General features: G+C 39.6%; 2 protein-coding genes across 7 annotated transcripts in view; one reads left to right on the top strand and one right to left on the bottom strand.

The window, feature by feature from the left end:
• The window catches only part of LOC139751582 (ERI1 exoribonuclease 3-like), a 59030-nt gene extending 58462 nt beyond the window's left edge, over positions 1 to 568 (bottom strand). For 2 of the 4 annotated variants that reach the window (XM_071667174.1, XM_071667177.1), the window contains exon 1: positions 413 to 567. In XM_071667174.1, coding sequence (XP_071523275.1) covers positions 413 to 428 — 16 coding nt within the window. In that variant the 5' untranslated portion in view covers positions 429 to 567. Of the gene's footprint in view, positions 1 to 71; positions 243 to 412 lie in introns of those variants that run through there. The other 2 variants (XM_071667176.1, XM_071667175.1) reach the window with 2 other exon arrangements.
• The window catches only part of LOC139751578 (CST complex subunit CTC1-like), a 116918-nt gene that overhangs the window by 63308 nt on the left and 32922 nt on the right, over positions 1 to 20688 (top strand). For 2 of the 3 annotated variants that reach the window (XM_071667162.1, XM_071667163.1), the window contains exons 3-4: positions 16711 to 16867; positions 18413 to 18532. In XM_071667162.1, coding sequence (XP_071523263.1) covers positions 16742 to 16867; positions 18413 to 18532 — 246 coding nt within the window. In that variant the 5' untranslated portion in view covers positions 16711 to 16741. Of the gene's footprint in view, positions 1 to 577; positions 991 to 16710; positions 16868 to 18412; positions 18533 to 20688 lie in introns of those variants that run through there. The other variant, XM_071667161.1, reaches the window with a different exon arrangement.

Raw genomic sequence — 20688 nt, 5'->3', positions numbered from 1 at the left:
TATATAAAGCCTTTCATAAATTTGATGAGTCTACGGAGTTTCCTATATAGATTATTAGATATGTATTTCACCGATGCTGTTATCATTCGCTGTTTGTGGAGTTGTCTGGCTTCCTCACGATGTTTGCGGTCCCTGACCATGATGTGAGGAAATCATTCGCTGTTTGTGGAGTTTTCTAGCTTCCTCACGATGTCTGCGGTCCCTGACCATGATGTGAGGAAACCTTTTCCTTCCCACTCCCGAATCCCATGCTGAAAAAAGCAACTCTGGATTCGCAAATGCAATAAACCCGCATTTCAGCAGAGTCCATAGACACCTTAAAGATATGGTCAAGGGAATGGCATGGGAACCTGATCCCTGGAAATGAAACTAGATACGCTTATGAGTTCCAAATAACATAAATTCTACTTACTAAGAGGTAACCTCATAACTGTTGGTGGACCCTTTCCTGGGAAGCGACAGCTATCGAAATGAAGTGTAGCATTTGAATGAATGAATTGCCAATATTGAATGTATTTGCTCTTGTAAAATGATCTGTGAGCCAAAGCTTTTGATATGGTATTAAATAAATGATTACAAAATAAATATGGTTAAGACCCAATCATTTACAAGAAGAGGAAAATTTTCCTCCAATTAGCCAGTTCAAAGTTGGGTTCGATTCCAATATTGAGACGAACATAAATATAAGTCGTTGGTAAACAGGAGATGGAAGAATTGATATACATTACATAAATGAACAACTACGTGAGCTGACGGTATTGGTGATTTGGTCAAGTTTTTCTTTCTCCGTAATAAGTACATTATAAGTTAAGACTCAAACTGAAGAAGTATCTTGACCCATGTTCTTAGTTCGGTCGATCGTAAGCGAACTTGGGACGACAACATTATCCAGGACGGTGCAGTATGGCGGGAGGCTCGACAACATTTGACTATGATGGAACCATTTCCTACAATTGAGGGTACTCTCGTCGCTCTCAGCCACACCTTTAAGTACGTTTTGTGTCATATATAGCACCTCTTGTCTCATCTGTGTAAGGAACTTATTGGGTGTAAGTCCTGAGTTTAGCTCCCCATCCTCATCAAACTTTGAATAATTTTCTTTATTGTTTGTATTGTGTTTAAAGAATGCAATGACAGTTGTGGAGCATGATTATAAACATTATATTTTATTAAGGTATGAAAAAATGGGACAACAATTTATCTCTAGTACAACATGGAGACGTTTTTTGGAAATGGCAACTTAAATTTTAGGTGCATTATGTGTTTAATTGTGAGTACCAGAAATATCTACAAAGCATAATTGGAGCATTATATTTTTCGAATGATATCAAATAAGACAACTAATAGTTCTTGGAATTTTTAGGGTTAATTTAAAAGTAATACACTTTAAAAATGAGCAGAACCTATGAAAACCTTACCTAATCTTCATAGCTGTCAAGATTTATCTTAATTTTGGACAATCTAGTCACAGTATACTAGATTCACTCATCAATATTCACCATCAGCATGGTGCTGTTGTCAGCATGCAGAAGACAGAGAGAAGATGAATATAATGGTGTATTTCTCCCATTGTCTCAGGTGTGAAGTTAAATTTAGGTTTGTTGATACTTTAAGATTATAACCTCTTTTATGTAAATTCTCATATTTTCAATGAACATAACCCTTAGCACCTTATCTAATACCGTTCAATGATATACTCTAAACCATGTTTTATAGGTATTTCTGTGATAAAAGAATTATAAGAACCTAAACCATAGGTAGCCACTTACAAAACCAGTTTTGATGAAGATCTAAACTGATAAATGTTGATGATAGTAGGAGGATTATTGGTATCAAAGTAAATGTGGTGTTGAGTATGACAAAGCTCTCATATTTGCCAAAATATACTTGAACTGTTTATTTATTTATTCATTTATTATACTTAATTGCTGTTTCCCGTGTCAGTGAGGTAGCGCCAGGAAGCACACAAAGAATGGCCCATAAACTCATATATATATATATATATATATATATATATATATATATATATATATATGTGACCCTCCCCCGAAAAAAACATGGCGGCTGACGATTTCAAAATACCCCGGTGTTTGATGAAATTTTGGCTCAGATGCTGATAAGATGGATCATTACTCACAATCCGCTTCAGAAACTCTGAAATAGATGGCAATAAGCTCCATGAATGAGACAGCAACTTAGGAGGACTCTTTCTGAGTTGAGGTTGCGGTCCCTTTATTCTTCAGGTGTGGGCATGCTATGAATGGAATAACCTTGACAGTGATGTCCCAGATATCAGTGATAGGTGTGGTGATCCCTATTGACCGTTTGGACAATCATGTGGTCCCATGAAAAGGGGCCCCTAAAACTGTTACAAGCAAGACAACTCCTAGCTCCTGCCTAGATCTTTTGGCCCTCCACATATGAGGGCTCAGCATATATATATACATTTAATCCCTGGGGATAGGGGAGAAAGAGTACTTCCCATGTATTCCCTGCGTGTTGTGGAAGGCGACTGAAAGGGAAGGGAGCGGGGGCTTGAAATCCTTCCCTCTTGTTTTTAGTTTTCCTAATGAAGGAACAGAGCAGGGGACCAGGTGAGGATGTTCCCCTCAAGGGAAATGTCCTCTGTTCTCAACGCAGGAAATGGCGGATAGTATGAAGAAGAATATGTATATATATATATATATATATATATATATAGGGAGCGGGGGGCTAGAAACCCTCCCTCTCATTTTTTTTTAATTTTCCAAAAGAAGGAACAGAGAAAGGGGCCAGGTGAGGATATTCCCTCAAAGGCCCAGTCCTCTGTTCTTAACGCTACCTCGCTATTGTGGGAAATGGCGAATAGTATAAAGAAAAATATATATATATATATATATATATATATATATATATATATATATATATATATATATATATATATATATATATATTTTTTTTTTTTTTTGTCGCTGTCTCCCGCGTTTGCGAGGTAGCGCAAGGAAACAGACGAAAGAAATGGCCCAACCCCCCCCCCCCCCCCCATACACATGTACATACACACGTCCACACACGCAAATATACATACCTACACAGCTTTCCATGGTTTACCCCAGACGCTTCACATGCCTTGATTCAATCCACTGACAGCACGTCAACCCCTGTATACCACATCGCTCCAATTCACTCTATTCCTTGCCCTCCTTTCACCCTCCTGCATGTTCAGGCCCCGATCACACAAAATCTTTTTCACTCCATCTTTCCACCTCCAATTTATATATATATATGTATATATATATATATATATATATATATATATATATATATATATATATATATATATATATCTTTTTCTTTCTTTCATACTATTCACCATTTCCCGCATTTACTTGAAAGTTTATTCTAGTATTTGTCCGTAGACAGTTTGTCTCCTTCACAGTTCTAATGTGGGACTCCACCAACAGTTTAGGGACAATGTTGGCTCCCAAGTCCTCACACACAGACTCTTGAAACTTATTTTCCTCATAGTGATAATTATATTGAGGCCTTCTTTCACTTTCTCCCATCCTTGTTACTTTACATTTGCTGAGGTTGATTTTCACCAACCATATATCAGGCCAACTTTGTAGTAAGATTATGCAGGCAGACCTTGCTTTTCACTTTTCTCATGACCTTTGCATTGTCTGCAAATTTATTTGGGAAGGTCATCCTTCAGGCAAGTCATTTACAAAAATCAAGAAGAATAATGGTCCCAGTCCAAAACCCTTTGGAACTATGCTGGTTACCGTGACCCATTTGGAGAAGGCTTGTGTAATATGCAGCCTTTGATCTCTTCCACTTAGATAACCTTATAACCATTAAAGTAGTTTCCATCTTATTCTTGCCAGGTGATCCATCATCTTAATCAGCCTCCTATAAGGTACAGTGTCAAGTGAACAACTCTTAGATCTGTGTATGATGTCAGTATTAACCATGTCTTCAGTCATTCCTTTTCCATTTGTCCTTCACTCTTATTCTACAAAATGACTTCTTTACATCTTTTTAACAGGTCTCCTGCTTAATTTCATATGTCCTCAGGTTGCTCTATCTCTACATCTTTTGAAGAACTGTTCACTGTCCATATCACTGATCAGGTTTAAAACCTTAAAGGTTATGATCAGGTCACCCTTAACTCTTTTCTTCCAAGGTTGGCAAATTTAAAGCCATCTGTCTTTATCTGTAACTTACATATTTTCATTCTGATACTATCTTTGTTGCCCTTCTCTGGACCTTCTCTACTATTTCTGTGTGCTTCTTTAGATGTGATGACTAAACTTGAGAAGAATATTCTAGTTTTAGCCTCATATAGGATGTGAACAGCTTGCTAAATATTTCCATATCCATGTACAGTACTTGAAAGCTATCCTGATATTTGCCAGGAGACAGTTGGTCTCCTTTACTATACTTCAAATGTGAGAATTGGGTGACAGGTTAGAGAAGATAGTGACTACCAAGTCCTTCTCACACACAAAATCCTGAATTTATTTCTGATAGATGAGCAATGTATTGAGGCTTTGATTCACTCTGTTCCATTCTCATTACATTTGCTTGGGTTGAATTTCATCAACTTTGAAGTCTAATTAGGTCTCCTTGTAAGCTAATGCAAGCCTCCTCACTTTTCACTTCCCTCATGACTTTTGCACCATCCACAAACACGTTCAGCCTCCCATGCAGGATTGCATGAAACACTTTATGGCATTCACATTATTAACAATATAGCCAGCCTTCCCTTTTGTCTAAGACAGGACTCGCTCTCTCATAGAAATCTAAGAGGTTCTGTAAACATACCATTCCAAAAACTGTGCTGCCTCTCACATAGCTAATTTTTCGTATGTAGTAAGTCATCCATTTGCTTTTTGATTCATTTTTCCAGTACCTTTTGTGCACTTGTCAAGGAGACTAGTAGTTTAGCACCTCATCCCAGTATCTTTTCCACGCCCTTGGCACTTTGCCTTTCTGCAGCAACATCTTGAGCAGTATTTCAAGAGGTCTTTATGTATATCTGCACACACTTTCAGCACATAAGGTGAAATCTTATGAGGACCATGAGTCTTATTTGGTTATTCTCTTAGTGTCATTCTTTTTTTTTTTTAGTTTATTTATTGATTTATCTAGCTTTGTTGCTGTCTCCCGTGTTAGTGAGGTAGCGCAAGGAAACAGAGGAAAGAATGACCCATCCCACCCACATACACATGTATATTCATACACGTTCACACATGCAAATATACATTCCTATACATCTCAACGTATACATATATATACACACACAGACATACATATATACACATGTACATAATTCATACTGTCTGCCTTTATTCATTCCCATCGCCACCACACCACACATGAAATAAAAAACCCTCCCCCCTCATGTGTGCGAGGTAGCACTAGGAAAAGACAACAAAGGCCACATTCGTTCCCACTCGGTCTCTAGCTGTCATGTAGTAATGCACCGAAACCACAGCTCCCTTTCCACATCCAGGCCCCACAAAACTTTCCATGGTGTACCCCAGATGCTTCACATGCCCTGGTTCAATCCATTGACAGCACATCGACCCCAGTATACCACATCATTCCAATTCACTCTATTCCTTGCACGCCTTTCACCCTCCTGCATATTCAGACCCCAATCACTCAAAATCTTTTTCACTCCATCTTTCCACCTCCAATTTGGTCTCCCACTTCTCGTTCCCTCCACCTCTGACACATATATCCTCTTTGTCAATCTTTCCTCACTCATTCTCTCCATGTGACTAACCATTTCAAAACAGCCTCTTCTGTTCTCTGAGCCACACTCTTTTTTATTATTTTATTACCACACATATCTCTTACCCTATTATTACTTACTCGATCAAACCACCTCACACCACATATTGTCCTCAGACATCTCATTTCCAGCACATCCATCCTCCTTCGCACAACTCTATCTATAGCCCATGCCTTGCAACCATATAACATTGTTGGAACCACTATTCCTTCAAACATACCCACTTTTGCTTTCCGAGATAATGTTCTCGACTTCCACATATTCTTCAACGCTCCCAGAACTTTCGCCCCCTCCCCCACCCTATGATTCACTTCCGCTTCCATGGTTCCATCCGTTGCCAAATCCACTCCCAGATATCTAAAACACTTCACTTCCTCCAGTTTTTCTCCATTCAAACTTACTTCCCAATTGACTTGTCCCTCAACCCTACTGTACCTAATAACCTTACTCTTATTCTCATTTACTCTCAGCTTTCTTATTTCACACACTTTAGCAAACTCAGTCACCAGCTTCTGCAGTTTCTCACACAAATCAGCCACCAGTGCTGTGTCATCAGTGAACAACAACTGACTCACTTCCCAAGCTCTCTCATCCACAACAGACTGCATACTTGCCCTTCTTTCCAAAACTCTTGCATTCACCTCCCTAACAACCTCATCCATAAACAAATTAAACAACCATGGAGACATCACACACCCCTGCCGCAAACCTACATTCACTGAGAACCAATCACTTTCCTTTCTTCCTACACGTACACATGCCCTATATCCTCAATAAAAACTTTTCACTGCTTCTAACAACTTACCTTCCACACCATATATTCTTAATACCTTCCACAGAGCATCTCTATCAACTCTATCATTTGCCTTCTCCAGATCCATAAATGCTACATACAAATCCATTTGCTTCTGAAAGTATTTCTCAGATACATTCTTCAAAGCAAACACCTGATCCACACATCCTCTACCACTTCTGAAACCACACTGCTCTTCTCCAATCTGATGCTCTGTACATGCCTTCACCCTCTCAATCAATACCCTCCCATATAATTTCCCAAGAATACTCAACAAACTTATACCTCTGTAATTTGAGCACTCACTTTTATCCCCTTTGCCTTTGTACAGTGGCACTATGCAAGCATTCCACCAATCCTCAGGCACCTCACCATGAGTCATACATACATTAAATAACCTTACCAACCAGTCAACAATACAGTCACCCCTTTTTTAATAAATTCCACTGCAATACCATCCAAACCTGCTGCCTTGCTGGCTTTCATCTTCTGCAAAGCCTTTACTACCTCTTCTCTGTTTACCAAATCATTCTCCCTAACCCTCTCACTTTGCACACCACCTCGACCAAAACACCCTATATCTGCCACTCCATCATCTAACACATTTAACAAACCTTCAAAATACTCACTCCATATCCTTCTCATCACCACTACTTGTTATCACCTCCCCATTAGCCCCCTTCACTGAAGTTCCCATTGATTCCCTTGTCTTACACACTTTATTTACTTCCTTCCAAAACATCTTTTTATTCTCCCTAAAAGTTAATGATACTCTCTCACCCCAACTCTCATTTGCCCTCTTTTTCACCTCTTGCACCTTTTTCTTAACCTCTTGCCTCTTTCTTTTATACATCTCCCAGTCATTTGCATTATTTCCCTGCAAAAATCGTCCAAATGCCTCTCTCCTCTCTTTCACTTTTAGATATCAATATTTTCCAAAGCATCCTCCCATCTCATCTCTGTAGTGATGTGGCTGTAGTGTCTTCCACTGTAAAACCACTTTTGAACTTATTAATCAGTTTCTCATATATCTTTACATCATCCTTAACTGTTTTTCCCTCTGAATTCCATAATCTGATTAGCTGCTCTTTAACTGAACAATTTTTTTTTTTTTTTTTTTTTTATACTTTGTCGCTGTCTCCCGCGTTTGCGAGGTAGCGCAAGGAAACAGACGAAAGAAATGGCCCAACCCCCCCCATACACATGTACATACACATGTCCACACACGCAAATATACATACCTACACAGCTTTCCATGGTTTACCCCAGACGCTTCACATGCCTTGATTCAATCCACTGACAGCACGTCAACCCCTGTATACCACATCGCTCCAATTCACTCTATTCCTTGCCCTCCTTTCACCCTCCTGCATGTTCAGGCCCCGATCACACAAAATCCTTTTCACTCCATCTTTCCACCTCCAATTTGGTCTCCCTCTTCTCGTTCCCTCCACCTCCGACACATATATCCTCTTGGTCAATCTTTCCTCACTCATTCTCTCCATGTGCCCAAACCATTTCAAAACACCCTCTTCTGCTCTCTCAACCACGCTCTTTTTATTTCCACACATCTCTCTTACCCTTACGTTACTTACTCGATCAAACCACCTCACACCACACATTGTCCTCAAACATCTCATTTCCAGCACATCCATCCTCCTGCGCACAACTCTATCCATAGCCCACGCCTCGCAACCATACAACATTGTTGGAACTACTATTCCTTCAAACATACCCATTTTTGCTTTCCGGGATAATGTTCTCGACTTCCACACATTTTTCACGGCTCCCAAAATTTTCGCCACCTCCCCCACCCTATGATCCACTTCCGCTTCCATGGTTCCATCCGCTGACAGATCCACTCCCAGATATCTAAAACACTTCACTTCCTCCAGCCTCTAACCATTCAAACTCACCTCCCAATTGACTTGACCCTCAACCCTACTGTACCTAATAACCTTGCTCTTATTGACATTTACTCCTAACTTTCTTCTTCCACACACTTTACCAAACTCCGTCACCAGCTTCTGCAGTTTCTCACATGAATCCGCCACCAGCGCTGTATCATCAGCGAACAACAACTGACTCACTTCCCAAGCTCTCTCATCCCCAACAGACTTCATACTTGCCCCTCTTTCCAAAACTCTTGCATTTACCTCCCTAACAACCCCATCCATAAACAAATTAAACAACCATGGAGACATCACACACCCCTGCCGCAAACCTACATTCACTGAGAACCAATCACTTTCCTCTCTTCCTACACGTACACATGCCTTACATCCTCGATAAAAACTTTTCACTGCTTCTAACAACTTGCCTCCCACACCATATATTCTTAATACCTTCCACAGAGCATCTCTATCAACTCTATCATATGCCTTCTCCAGATCCATAAATGCTACATACAAATCCATTTGCTTTTCTAAGTATTTCTCACATACATTCTTCAAAGCAAACACCTGATCCACACATCCTCTACCACTTCTGAAACCACACTACTCTTCCCCAATCTGATGCTCTGTACATGCCTTCACCCTCTCAATCAATACCCTCCCATATAATTTACCAGGAATACTCAACAAACTTATACCTCTGTAATTTGAGCACTCACTCTTATCCCCTTTGCCTTTGTACAATGGCACTATGCAAGCATTCCGCCAATCCTCAGGCACCTCACCATGAGTCATACATACATTAAATAACCTTACCAACCAGTCAACAATACAGTCACCCCCTTTTTTAATAAATTCCACTGCAATACCATCCAAACCTGCTGCCTTGCCGGCTTTCATCTTCCGCAAAGCTTTTACTACCTCTTCTCTGTTTACCAAATCATTTTCCCTAACCCTCTCACTTTGCACACCACCTCGACCCAAACACCCTATATCTGCCACTCTGTCATCAGACACATTCAACAAACCTTCAAAATACTCATTCCATCTCCTTCTCACATCACCACTACTTGTTATCACCTCCCCATTTACGCCCTTTACTGAAGTTCCCATTTGCTCCCTTGTCTTACGCACCCTATTTACCTCCTTCCAGAACATCTTTTTATTCTCCCTAAAATTTACTGATAGTCTCTCACCCCAACTCTCATTTGCCCCTTTTTTCACCTCTTGCACCTTTCTCTTGACCTCCTGTCTCTTTCTTTTATACTTCTCCCACTCAATTGCATTTTTTCCCTGCAAAAATCGTCCAAATGCCTCTCTCTTCTCTTTCACTAATACTCTTACTTCTTCATCCCACCACTCACTACCCTTTCTAAACAGCCCACCTCCCACTCTTCTCATGCCACAAGCATCTTTTGCGCAATCCATCACTGATTCCCTAAATACATCCCATTCCTCCCCCACTCCCCTTACTTCCATTGTTCTCACCTTTTTCCATTCTGTACACAGTCTCTCCTGATACTTCTTCACACAGGTCTCCTTCCCAAGCTCACTTACTCTCACCACCTTCTTCACCCCAACATTCACTCTTCTTTTCTGAAAACCCATACTAATCTTCACCTTAGCCTCCACAAGATAATGATCAGACATCCCTCCAGTTGCACCTCTCAGCACATTGACATCCAAAAGTCTCTCTTTCGCACGCCTGTCCATTAACACGTAATCCAATAACGCTCTCTGGCCATCTCTCCTACTTACAATATTTTTGACAAATTTATGGAAAAAATTTTATTTTCTCCACGGTACTATTTTTTTTTTTTTTTCCATAAACCATTCTTACCTCATTCTTAACCTTTTCTCTGTTCTTGAGGCTAGAGATACATGTTTCCACTCCATTGTAAATGTCACTGAACCTGGTTCCTGACTGCTGAACTCCATATCCCAAGCTTTGGCACTATACTGATTGTTAAATTTTATGTAGTTTGCACATGTATGTATCCTCCTCAAGTCATGTCTCATCTCTGTTCTGTTAACTTCTAGTTTACCACGTAATGAAACTTTTCCTGGTGTAGTGGTGTTTCATATATAATATTTTCAGTATATATATTAGTCTTTGGGAAGATAGCTCTAATCATAAGGGTGAATCAGTGCCTCTCATCCTAGTTTGTTCACTGATATGCTGGTATAGGAAAATTTCCTGTGCACACTCTAGAAACTTGCATCTCGAAGATTGCCTGTCTCTGTGAGAATTCAGATCCCACAAGTCTGTTTCCTTGTAAACTGAAATTCCCCATTATCAAGACTGAACCTTCTTAGAGAAGTGCATGTTTTTCTGCTTCATATACCATTCTGATTGTTCCTTTGTCATTGTCATTGCACTGTTGTTATGGATTGCTAAAAGTCTTTGGAGGATTACATATCAGCATCACTATGCACTTCTTCCCTACAGTTACCCTTTTCATTATGTATTGTCTGAATGGGCAGTCCATTGCTTTTTCCTGAAGTTTAAGGTTATCTCGTATTAGGAGAGCCAAACCACCTCCTCCTTTGTCTCTCCTCTCCCTTTTTACTATCTTATACCCATCTCAACAGAACAGTTGAGAACTTATCTCAGTTAGCTTTGCTTCTTCATCTCCAGGTGCATTTTCCTTTACGCGATTCTTAAATACTGGATCTTTACCATGTACCATTAATTCATTAGCAGTACAGTACTTTCAGTCTACCATTATCACTGCCTATTATTCTTGAGCTTTCTGCAACACTGTCAAGGGTGGTTTATTCTCTTCATTTGGAGTCTTCTGTTTTTTGGCCCATTGACTGTATGCATCCCTTTTTTTCTCTTCCCTTGGTGTTTCACACTTGATGAATGCTCTAGTGAATTCCACCTTGTTTTCATGTTTCTTAGCCTGTCTTAGCACCTCCTGGCTAGATGATTCCTATTCAAGCATAATGATGGATAGTTGTTCCTTTATTTCTTGATTATGATTACCAATTCTTCTCTCCTTTATCACAGAGATTGCATCTGGTAGTTCTGTTACCTCTTGTAGGCCTTTAATGAATACATCTTCCTTTCTCCTCTCTTCTATACTTTGGAGATGTTCTTCATCCAGGCCAAAACAATAAAAGATTTGCATTTCTTAAGCTCGGATTAATCTCTCTTATGTAGGTGCTGCCAACCTTGCAGCTGTGTCCTTCAACATCTGTGCCTCTGGCTTTCTCTATAATCTTCATTTTTACTAATAAATACTGATCCTATATGCTCTACACTTTTCTGAAATTCTTATCTACCGGATCATAGATTTTGCTAACTGTTTTGTCTAACAGTACATATTCCACCTTTGGCTTCACTCACTGCCAGGCACCTCAGTTTCAGTGTTTTTAGGCTCTTGTCTCGCATCAGTCAACATGCTCTGAGTCTGTTGCCCAGTCTCAAAAACTGTACCTTCCTCCCTATTTTAAGAATGTTCTGTATTCAATATTATGGACATTTCCTCTTGATCAATATCCTCTAGGACTGCACTTCAATAATTTTACTTCCATTCTGCTGTTTATATGCTTTATCTTTATAGGATTTTAAACTAAAAGTATTATGATACTTGTCCTATCCATAATGCTCTTCCCCTTTATGCATTTTCTGAAGGCTCCATCTACTTATTCCCTATAATTTAATGGAATGCCTTATCAAGAAGGCTGATCTCCTCCTTTATTTTCTCCATCTCTTCTTGCTACTGTGTACTCTCTGGACAGATTATAGTAGAGTTAAGATCAATTTTGAGTTTAGCTCTTGCTATTGTATACTATCTGGACAGACTGTGTTCAAGTTAAGATAATTTGTGATTTTAATGTCCACCATTCCCCCAATGCCTGTGTTGCATTCTTGTAAAATTTTATAGGATTTTAAACTAAAAGTATGATGATACATGTCCTATCCACAGTGATCTTCCCCTTTATGCATTTTCTGAAGGCTCCATCTACTTATTTCCTATAATTTAATGGAATGCCTTATCAAGAAGGCTGATCCCCTCCAGTCAGACTCCTCTCATGTTTTGCTTTTTACCAGTTCTTTTTTGGCTGTTTCTCTCTTTCCCCTCAGTCTGTCACTCCCGAGAAAAGCTCCTCTAAATTCCTCCTTTCTGGCAAGTTTATATGTCTGTTTAAGTACTGTGTTGCTACACATCTCCATATCTTGTGTTACCATAAATGGCCTTCCCCTGATGTTTGTCTGTATTTCCCCAATCTTCTAACTTCTTTAATTTCTCTGTTGATGTGTGTTAAGTCCATTGTCTGAAGTACTTCCTGAACTTTCTGCTCTTATCTAGCTGCTCTTTGGTCCTTCTTTGGCATGTGACCTTCCTCCAGCCCAAAGATCATCATCTTCCTCTGCATATTGACCCCTTCTTTTCTTTGTCTCCTACAGTTTCACAATGTCCTCTTTATCTCTTTCTGTATATGGAGTTTGTATTATCATTACTGCACAGCTGTCTGGACAGTATTTGCTCTCTCAACTCTCATATAAACTACTACATGCTTCCTTAATGGACCTGTCTCTTGACTGCATCTACTGCCTTATTGATGGCCCTGCACAATATTGTATTTTGTTCATCCTTTTCAAGATTTCTAGACTTTGTTCTTCAGTTGTTTCAATTTCTTTTTAGCAGTTATATTCCATTCTGAAATTCCATCTTGCTTTTTGTTTATTCTTTTCTGCTTGTGTACCCATGCTATGCACATCTTCCATTTTTTCATATACTGTTGTACCATACTTCTTAATTTATCTACCATATTTCTCCCTGGCTTTTTCTACTGTCCCTCCTACAGACCTCCAACTTCTTCATTTTCTCTTCAAAATTCCCATTTAGTACCTTTTTTCACTTTTCAGTCTCCCTGTCAGTGCCCTGCAGCTTCTTTGCTGTATCCTCTAAGTGTTATCAGGTGTCTTGTACCTCATGGCATGCTTGGTGTCGTCAGTCTTCCTTGGAACTCTCTCAAGATCAGTATCATCCTTTGCTCTTTTATTTACCATGTTAATCCTCCTATCTACTCCCATGCTGTTTGAATTTCCCATGATTGTAATTCTTGGGGCTTATAGAAACAGGCTTATCCTGGTTAAGTCTGTTCTGCTTCTCTGGCTGAGGTACCTTGTTTGCCTGGTTTATACAGTGTTGCTCTCAGTGCTGTGCTCCCTAAATGTTTAGAATAATGGTTCAATAGCCTGTTCCTCAAAATAATTTAAATACAACTTTGCCTCCATCTGAGATTTGTTGGTAGAGACTAAGAGTTACCATTTAGTGTTAATTTGGTAAGTTTTTCTTCTAATGTTTGCTCTTGTCAGGTAGTTTTACTGAGCTATGAAATCCTGCTTTATCATTCAGTATTCTACTGTTCTGATTAGTACATGGCACATGGTTAGTTGAAAAAATTGGAAGCTGGGTTTCCCAGTCAGAAAAAAATGACAACTAATGCTCAGTGGCATTTGTTCAAATGGACCTGAGTAATACTCAATTATTTTTACATCAGATTTACTTTTTCTCCCATAATTTTTAGTGATCAGCAAGCAGTCCTCTCTCCCTTTACCTGCCAAAGTAGGTGTCTTTCTCTTGAATCCAAAGTCAAAGTAAATGTAAAATTCCTAGAGTGTTGCTGATATTGACTTTGAATGTGTGTATGTGTAACTACATATTTGTACTATATGGAGAGAGAGTTTTACACTCATGGTGGCCCCATCTCTTTAACGTTTTCTACTATTATATGAGTTCTTAGATTTATGTATTATGTGTGTGTGTGTGTGTTTTTTTTGTTTTTTTTTATACCTCGTCGCTGTCTCCCGCGGTTGCGAGGTAGCGCAAGGAAACAGACGAAAGAAATGGCCCAACCCCCCCCATACACATGTACATACACACGTCCACACACACAAATATACATACCTACACAGCTTTCCATGGTTTACCCCGGACGCTTCACATGCCTTGATTCAATCCACTGACAGCACGTCAACCCCTGTATACCACATCGCTCCAATTCACTCTATTCCTTGCCCTCCTTTCACCCTCCTGCATGTTCAGGCCCCGATCACACAAAATCCTTTTCACTCCATCTTTCCACCTCCAATTTGGTCTCCCTCTTCTCCTCGTTCCCTCCACCTCCGACACATATATCCTCTTGGTCAATCTTTCCTCACTCATTCTCTCCATGTGCCCAAACCATTTCAAAACACCCTCTTCTGCTCTCTCAACCACGCTCTTTTTATTTCCACACATCTCTCTTACCCTTACGTTACTTACTCGATCAAACCACCTCACACCACACATTGTCCTCAAACATCTCATTTCCAGCACATCCATCCTCCTGCGCACAACTCTATCCATAGCCCACGCCTCGCAACCATACAACATTGTTGGAACCACTATTCCTTCAAACATACCCATTTTTGCTTTCCGAGATAATGTTCTCGACTTCCACACATTTTTCAAGGCTCCCAAAATTTTCGCCCCCTCCCCCACCCTATGATCCACTTCCGCTTCCATGGTTCCATCCGCTGACAGATCCACTCCCAGATATCTAAAACACTTCACTTCCTCCAGTTTTTCTCCATTCAAACTCACCTCCCAATTGACTTGACCCTCAACCCTACTGTACCTAATAACCTTGCTCTTATTCACATTTACTCTTAACTTTCTTCTTCCACACACTTTACCAAACTCCGTCACCAGCTTCTGCAGTTTCTCACATGAATCCGCCACCAGCGCTGTATCATCAGCGAACAACAACTGACTCACTTCCCAAGCTCTCTCATCCCCAACAGACTTCATACTTGCCCCTCTTTCCAAGACTCTTGCATTTACCTCCCTAACAACCCCATCCATAAACAAATTAAACAACCATGGAGACATCACACACCCCTGCCGCAAACCTACATTCACTGAGAACCAATCACTTTCCTCTCTTCCTACACGTACACATGCCTTACATCCTCGATAAAAACTTTTCACTGCTTCTAACAACTTGCCTCCCACACCATATATTCTTAATACCTTCCACAGAGCATCTCTATCAACTCTATCATATGCCTTCTCCAGATCCATAAATGCTACATACAAATCCATTTGCTTTTCTAAGTATTTCTCACATGCATTCTTCAAAGCAAACACCTGATCCACACATCCTCTACCACTTCTGAAACCACACTGCTCTTCCCCAATCTGATGCTCTGTACCTGCCTTCACCCTCTCAATCAATACCCTCCCATATAATTTACCAGGAATACTCAACAAACTTATACCTCTGTAATTTGAGCACTCACTGATACTTATCCCCTTTGCCTTTGTACAATGGCACTATGCACGCATTCCGCCAATCCTCAGGCACCTCACCATGAGTCATACATACATTAAATAACCTTACCAACCAGTCAACAATACAGTCACCCCCTTTTTTAATAAATTCCACTGCAATACCATCCAAACCTGCTGCCTTGCCGGCTTTCATCTTCCGCAAAGCTTTTACTACCTCTTCTCTGTTTACCAAATCATTTTCCCTAACCCTCTCACTTTGCACACCACCTCGACCAAAACACCCTATATCTGCCACTCTGTCATCAGACACATTCAACAAACCTTCAAAATACTAATTCCATCTCCTTCTCACATCACCACTACTTGTTATCACCTCCCCATTTACGCTCTTCACTGAAGTTCCCATTTGCTCCCTTGTCTTACGCACCCTATTTACCTCCTTCCAGAACATCTTTTTATTCTCCCTAAAATTTACTGATAGTCTCTCACCCCAACTCTCATTTGCCCTTTTTTTCACCTCTTGCACCTTTCTCTTGACCTCCTGTCTCTTTCTTTTATACTTCTCCCACTCAATTGCATTTTTTCCCTGCAAAAATCGTCCAAATGCCTCTCTCTTCTCTTTCACTAATACTCTTACTTCTTCATCCCACCACTCACTACCCTTTCTAAACAGCCCACCTCCCACTCTTCTCATGCCACAAGCATCTTTTGTGCAATCCATCACTGATTCCCTAAATACATCCCATTCCTCCCCCACTCCCCTTACTTCCATTGTTCTCACCTTTTTCCATTCTGTACACAGTCTCTCCTGTGTGTGTGTGTGTGAGACTTTAAGTTTATTGAAATTCTGAGCATGTCAGAAAATTAAATTTAAAACATTATAACATTTCCTACTTTTCAACTGTGTTATAGTAATGGAAAATATTTAATTGGCTGTAATTATTACAGGATACGCAGTGATGTTCTCTTCCTGGCAGAGATGTGTTGTTGTGGAGAAATACATCATGTACTAGTGAAAAAACTCAATCAGTTATATTGGCATCAGCTGTTAGAAGTTGGATCAAGATTCAGGATTACTAATTTAAGACCTAGTGTTCTTTATAAGGTTAGTTTTCATGGCTGGTTGTGTTTGAAATACCACAAAAATACAAATGAAACTGCTCAAAAACCAGCCAAAAACCAACTAAACCCCTAAACAGGAAAAATATAGAAAAACAACAGAGAATGCATCCTTTAGAAGAATAAGTTTCCAGACTGCCTTCATTTAACATTTAAGGTTATTTTTACATCAGAGTTAGATCTTACCCAAAAATTTGTCCTCTAATATTCCTCCTCCATCTGGGTATGCTCCCTTACTCACAGAATGTGAGGAGAGAAAAGTAGAAAAAACTTCATTGTTACACATTGTCCCGCTGGCATATTTTCTAAGTTTTTGTACCTTGTCCTTTTTTCTTATTCTTTTTTGAAAATCTTGTCTTCAGGTCTGTATTGGTTATCTTAGGTTAGGGCCAACAATATGGAAAAAGAGACCTTTTAATTGTTAAAGGAGATATTGATGATGTCAGTCTTGCAGTGGCCCATTATCTGTGAACATTGCCTTAGGGCATCTTGTTCATTTGCAAAAGTTGACTGAAGGCTGTTCCCTTTCACTAAATTAGGGTGTTTACTGAATCCTGACCTGAGTATTCCCAGGGCGTTAGTTGTTCATGCTCATGAGATTGTCTTGGAGAATTTTTTTCAGCTATAAAACCCACATTTGTAAAAAGAGTTTCTTTACAATGTATCTTTATTCAGTCAGTTGAACGTTTGTCAGAATATACCAACTAGAACTATGTTTTGAGTGTGTCATGTAATAATTCTCATTATTCTTAATTTTTGGTGTTTGGTGAAGACACCAGACATTTATTGTTCAATTACTCCACTCTCTTTCATTAGGTGAATAGATTTCCAGACTTCCTTCATTTAACATTTAATGTTATTTTTTCATTGGAGTAAGATTTTATCAAAAAGATTTTTTTCTTTATCTTCTTCCTTTGTGAAGGTATGCTCTCATATGCACAGACTCACAGAATGTGAAGAGAAAAAAGTGGGTTTTGAAAGTTGAAAAACTTTTCATTGTGAGACATTTTCCTGCAAGCAATTTTTCCAGGAATTTGTACCCCATCCTTCATTTCTCATTCTTTAGAAAAAAAAATGCTCATTTGACCTTTAATGACTGCCTAGGGTTGTCCAACAATATGGATAATGTGAACTTTTAATTGATAGGGGAGATAGTGATGACATCAGTCTTACAGCAGCTAGTGATTGGCCAAGGATGGCCCCATAATAGGGTACCTGGTTCATTTGCAACATGTGATTGAAAGCTGTTCCCTTCTCACTAAATTATGACGGTGTAGACTGAATCCTGACCTGAGTATTCTTAGGGAATATCTTATGCTCATGGTACACTGTCCTGGAGATTTTTTTTTCTTAGCCTTTAAAACCACATTTGTAAAAGTTTCTTTACAATGTACCCTTTATACAGTTGGTAAAAAGTTTGTTTACCAACAAGGGGCATATTTGGAGTGTAAGTCATGAAATGATTCTCTTTATTCTTAATTTCTGGACATGAATTTTTTCCACGTAACATTGATTTCATATACCTCTTCAGGGTGATCACAATGTACCAGTACTTCACACTTCTCAACTTTCTCAGTTAATTGAATTGGAAGATGAACACGATGATGGTGTAGCAGATTTAAAACTAGATAGATGCCTCATTTCATACAAGGTAAGGCTAATTACTTTACAGCAGCAAAGCTATCTCTCTTCTCCTTTCATAGTAAATGCTACATGTATATTTTATACTCCATGTATTGTTAAAAACACATTTGTTAATGTGGAATCCTTTACTAAAGATGGCAGTATTTTGCAACCGTGAGCTTTGTTAAGTTCCCTCTCAACAAAAGCGTTTTTAGCAAATGCTACATGTATATTATATACTCCATGTATTGTTAAAAACACCTTTGTTAAGGTGGAATCCTTTATTAAAGTTGGCAGTATTTTGCACTCATGAGCTTTGTTAAGTCCCTGGCTGACAACACTGGAACAACAGTTCACATAAGCTGCCACAGTGAGGGAGAAGGAGGATAGAAGACTGGTGTAGGGGTAGGTGAGGTCATTGGTGGGGGAGATAGGGATGGAGGACATGGCAGTGTGGCGGGAGGAGGTACGTGCAGTGGTTAGGACAGTTTTGAAAATTCATTTACACTTAGCAATAGATCTGTAATGAAAGGTGCTATGCCAAGTGTAAAGGAACTTTCAAACCTTTCCTTGCCACCATGCATACCTCCTCCTATTACACCGTTATGTTCTCAACCCCTGCCTCTCTCCTACCACTGACTTATCTACCACCATCCTGCATTGGTCTTCCACTCCTTTTCTTATCCTCCTACCTTGCAACATGAACTGCTGTTCAGGTGTGATCTCTCATTGACTTTACAAAGCCTATGAGTGAAATATTGCTGCTTTTAATTAAGGATTCCTTCTCAACAAAGGTGTTTTTAGCATTTTTCACAGCAGTCCGTGCCTATACTGCTCTCACTTATATTGTATGTTCCACTACACCTCAGGAATTTAGACAAATGACTGTGGGTCACAACCTGTCATCAGAGATGAAAGTAATGGACCCAGTTAGCAAAGATGCAAAATACCAGAAGTCTAGAACAGCAGGTCCTTCACCATAGGGTACTGGGCACATAGGAAATGGTATATTTGGATTGCTTAAGGTCCATCTTTTCTTTAGGAAATACCTTGTCAGACTGGAGGCATCATGCAGAAGTGATAGTCGCTGACATATTCTTTTGGCTCCCTCCACACCATGTGCATGGCAAAAGTTATCGATCACCTTTTGCAAATCAACCAACTGCAAAGGTTTGTTGCACAAGCTTTGCAGCATATATGAGGGGTCCATCTGTTGTGCTGGTCCCCAACCTTTGAGCCAAAGTAAAGATTGTAGGCTTTCCTGATGATTGGGATAGTGGCACACTTCTGTGATTAAAAAATCACCTCCCAACAAACATATCAAAAGTCATCTGCATTGCTCATGCACTTATGAAGCATCCTTGTTGATGTTCAGCAAAGAAATCACTCAACAATCAGTCACATGTAGCCCATCACACAATTGGAGCAGTACATTTTAGGAGAATAGCAGAACACAGCACTACAAGGAGCAGCAAGTATTGTATTTTAATGTATTTGTAAAAAGAAATTGCTTTGCTTTCCAAATACAATATTTAAGCCAGCTCCAACTCGAATGCACACTTAGGGATACAAAACTGCTCCATGATGAGCACGACATGAGTAGAAACATCAGGGTACAAAGAGAAGACATTAGAAGACGACTGTGACACTTGTGTGCTGGGTGCCTCACCGATAGGAAATGATAAGCATCAAGTAGGGTGATGCAGCATCTCGATGCTGATTGTATCATCCACTTCCTGTGTTCAGTGTTACCAAATCTTGCCCCAGAGCCGCACAGTGCCAAAAGCCAGAGCAAATTGTATATACTGGGACCCACCCTATATCTTCAGATTTATAGTCAGTTAACAGTTGTAAGCATCATAAAAGTGGTCAGCACTCCAGAATTAATAAAGATTAGGTACTTCCATTTCTGAAACATTTTGGTTGTTAATCATTGCAGTGGAAGCAGAAGTATATTTGAATATGATGTTAGAAGGAGATGGAGTGAGTATTTTGAAGGTTTGTTGAATGTGTTTGATGATAGAGTGGCAGATATAGGGTGTTTTGGTCGAGGTGGTGTGCAAAGTGAGAGGGTTAGGGAGAATGATTTGGTAAACAGAGAAGAGGTAGTAAAAGCTTTGCGGAAGATGAAAGCCAGCAAGGCAGCAGGTTTGGATGGCATTGCAGTGGAATTTATTAAAAAAG

Source organism: Panulirus ornatus, chromosome 11 (genome assembly GCF_036320965.1).
Source record: "Panulirus ornatus isolate Po-2019 chromosome 11, ASM3632096v1, whole genome shotgun sequence".
NCBI lineage: Eukaryota > Metazoa > Arthropoda > Malacostraca > Decapoda > Palinuridae > Panulirus > Panulirus ornatus.
The sequence above is the reverse complement of the archived record's forward strand: the minus strand, read 5'-3'. Positions and strand labels throughout refer to the sequence as shown.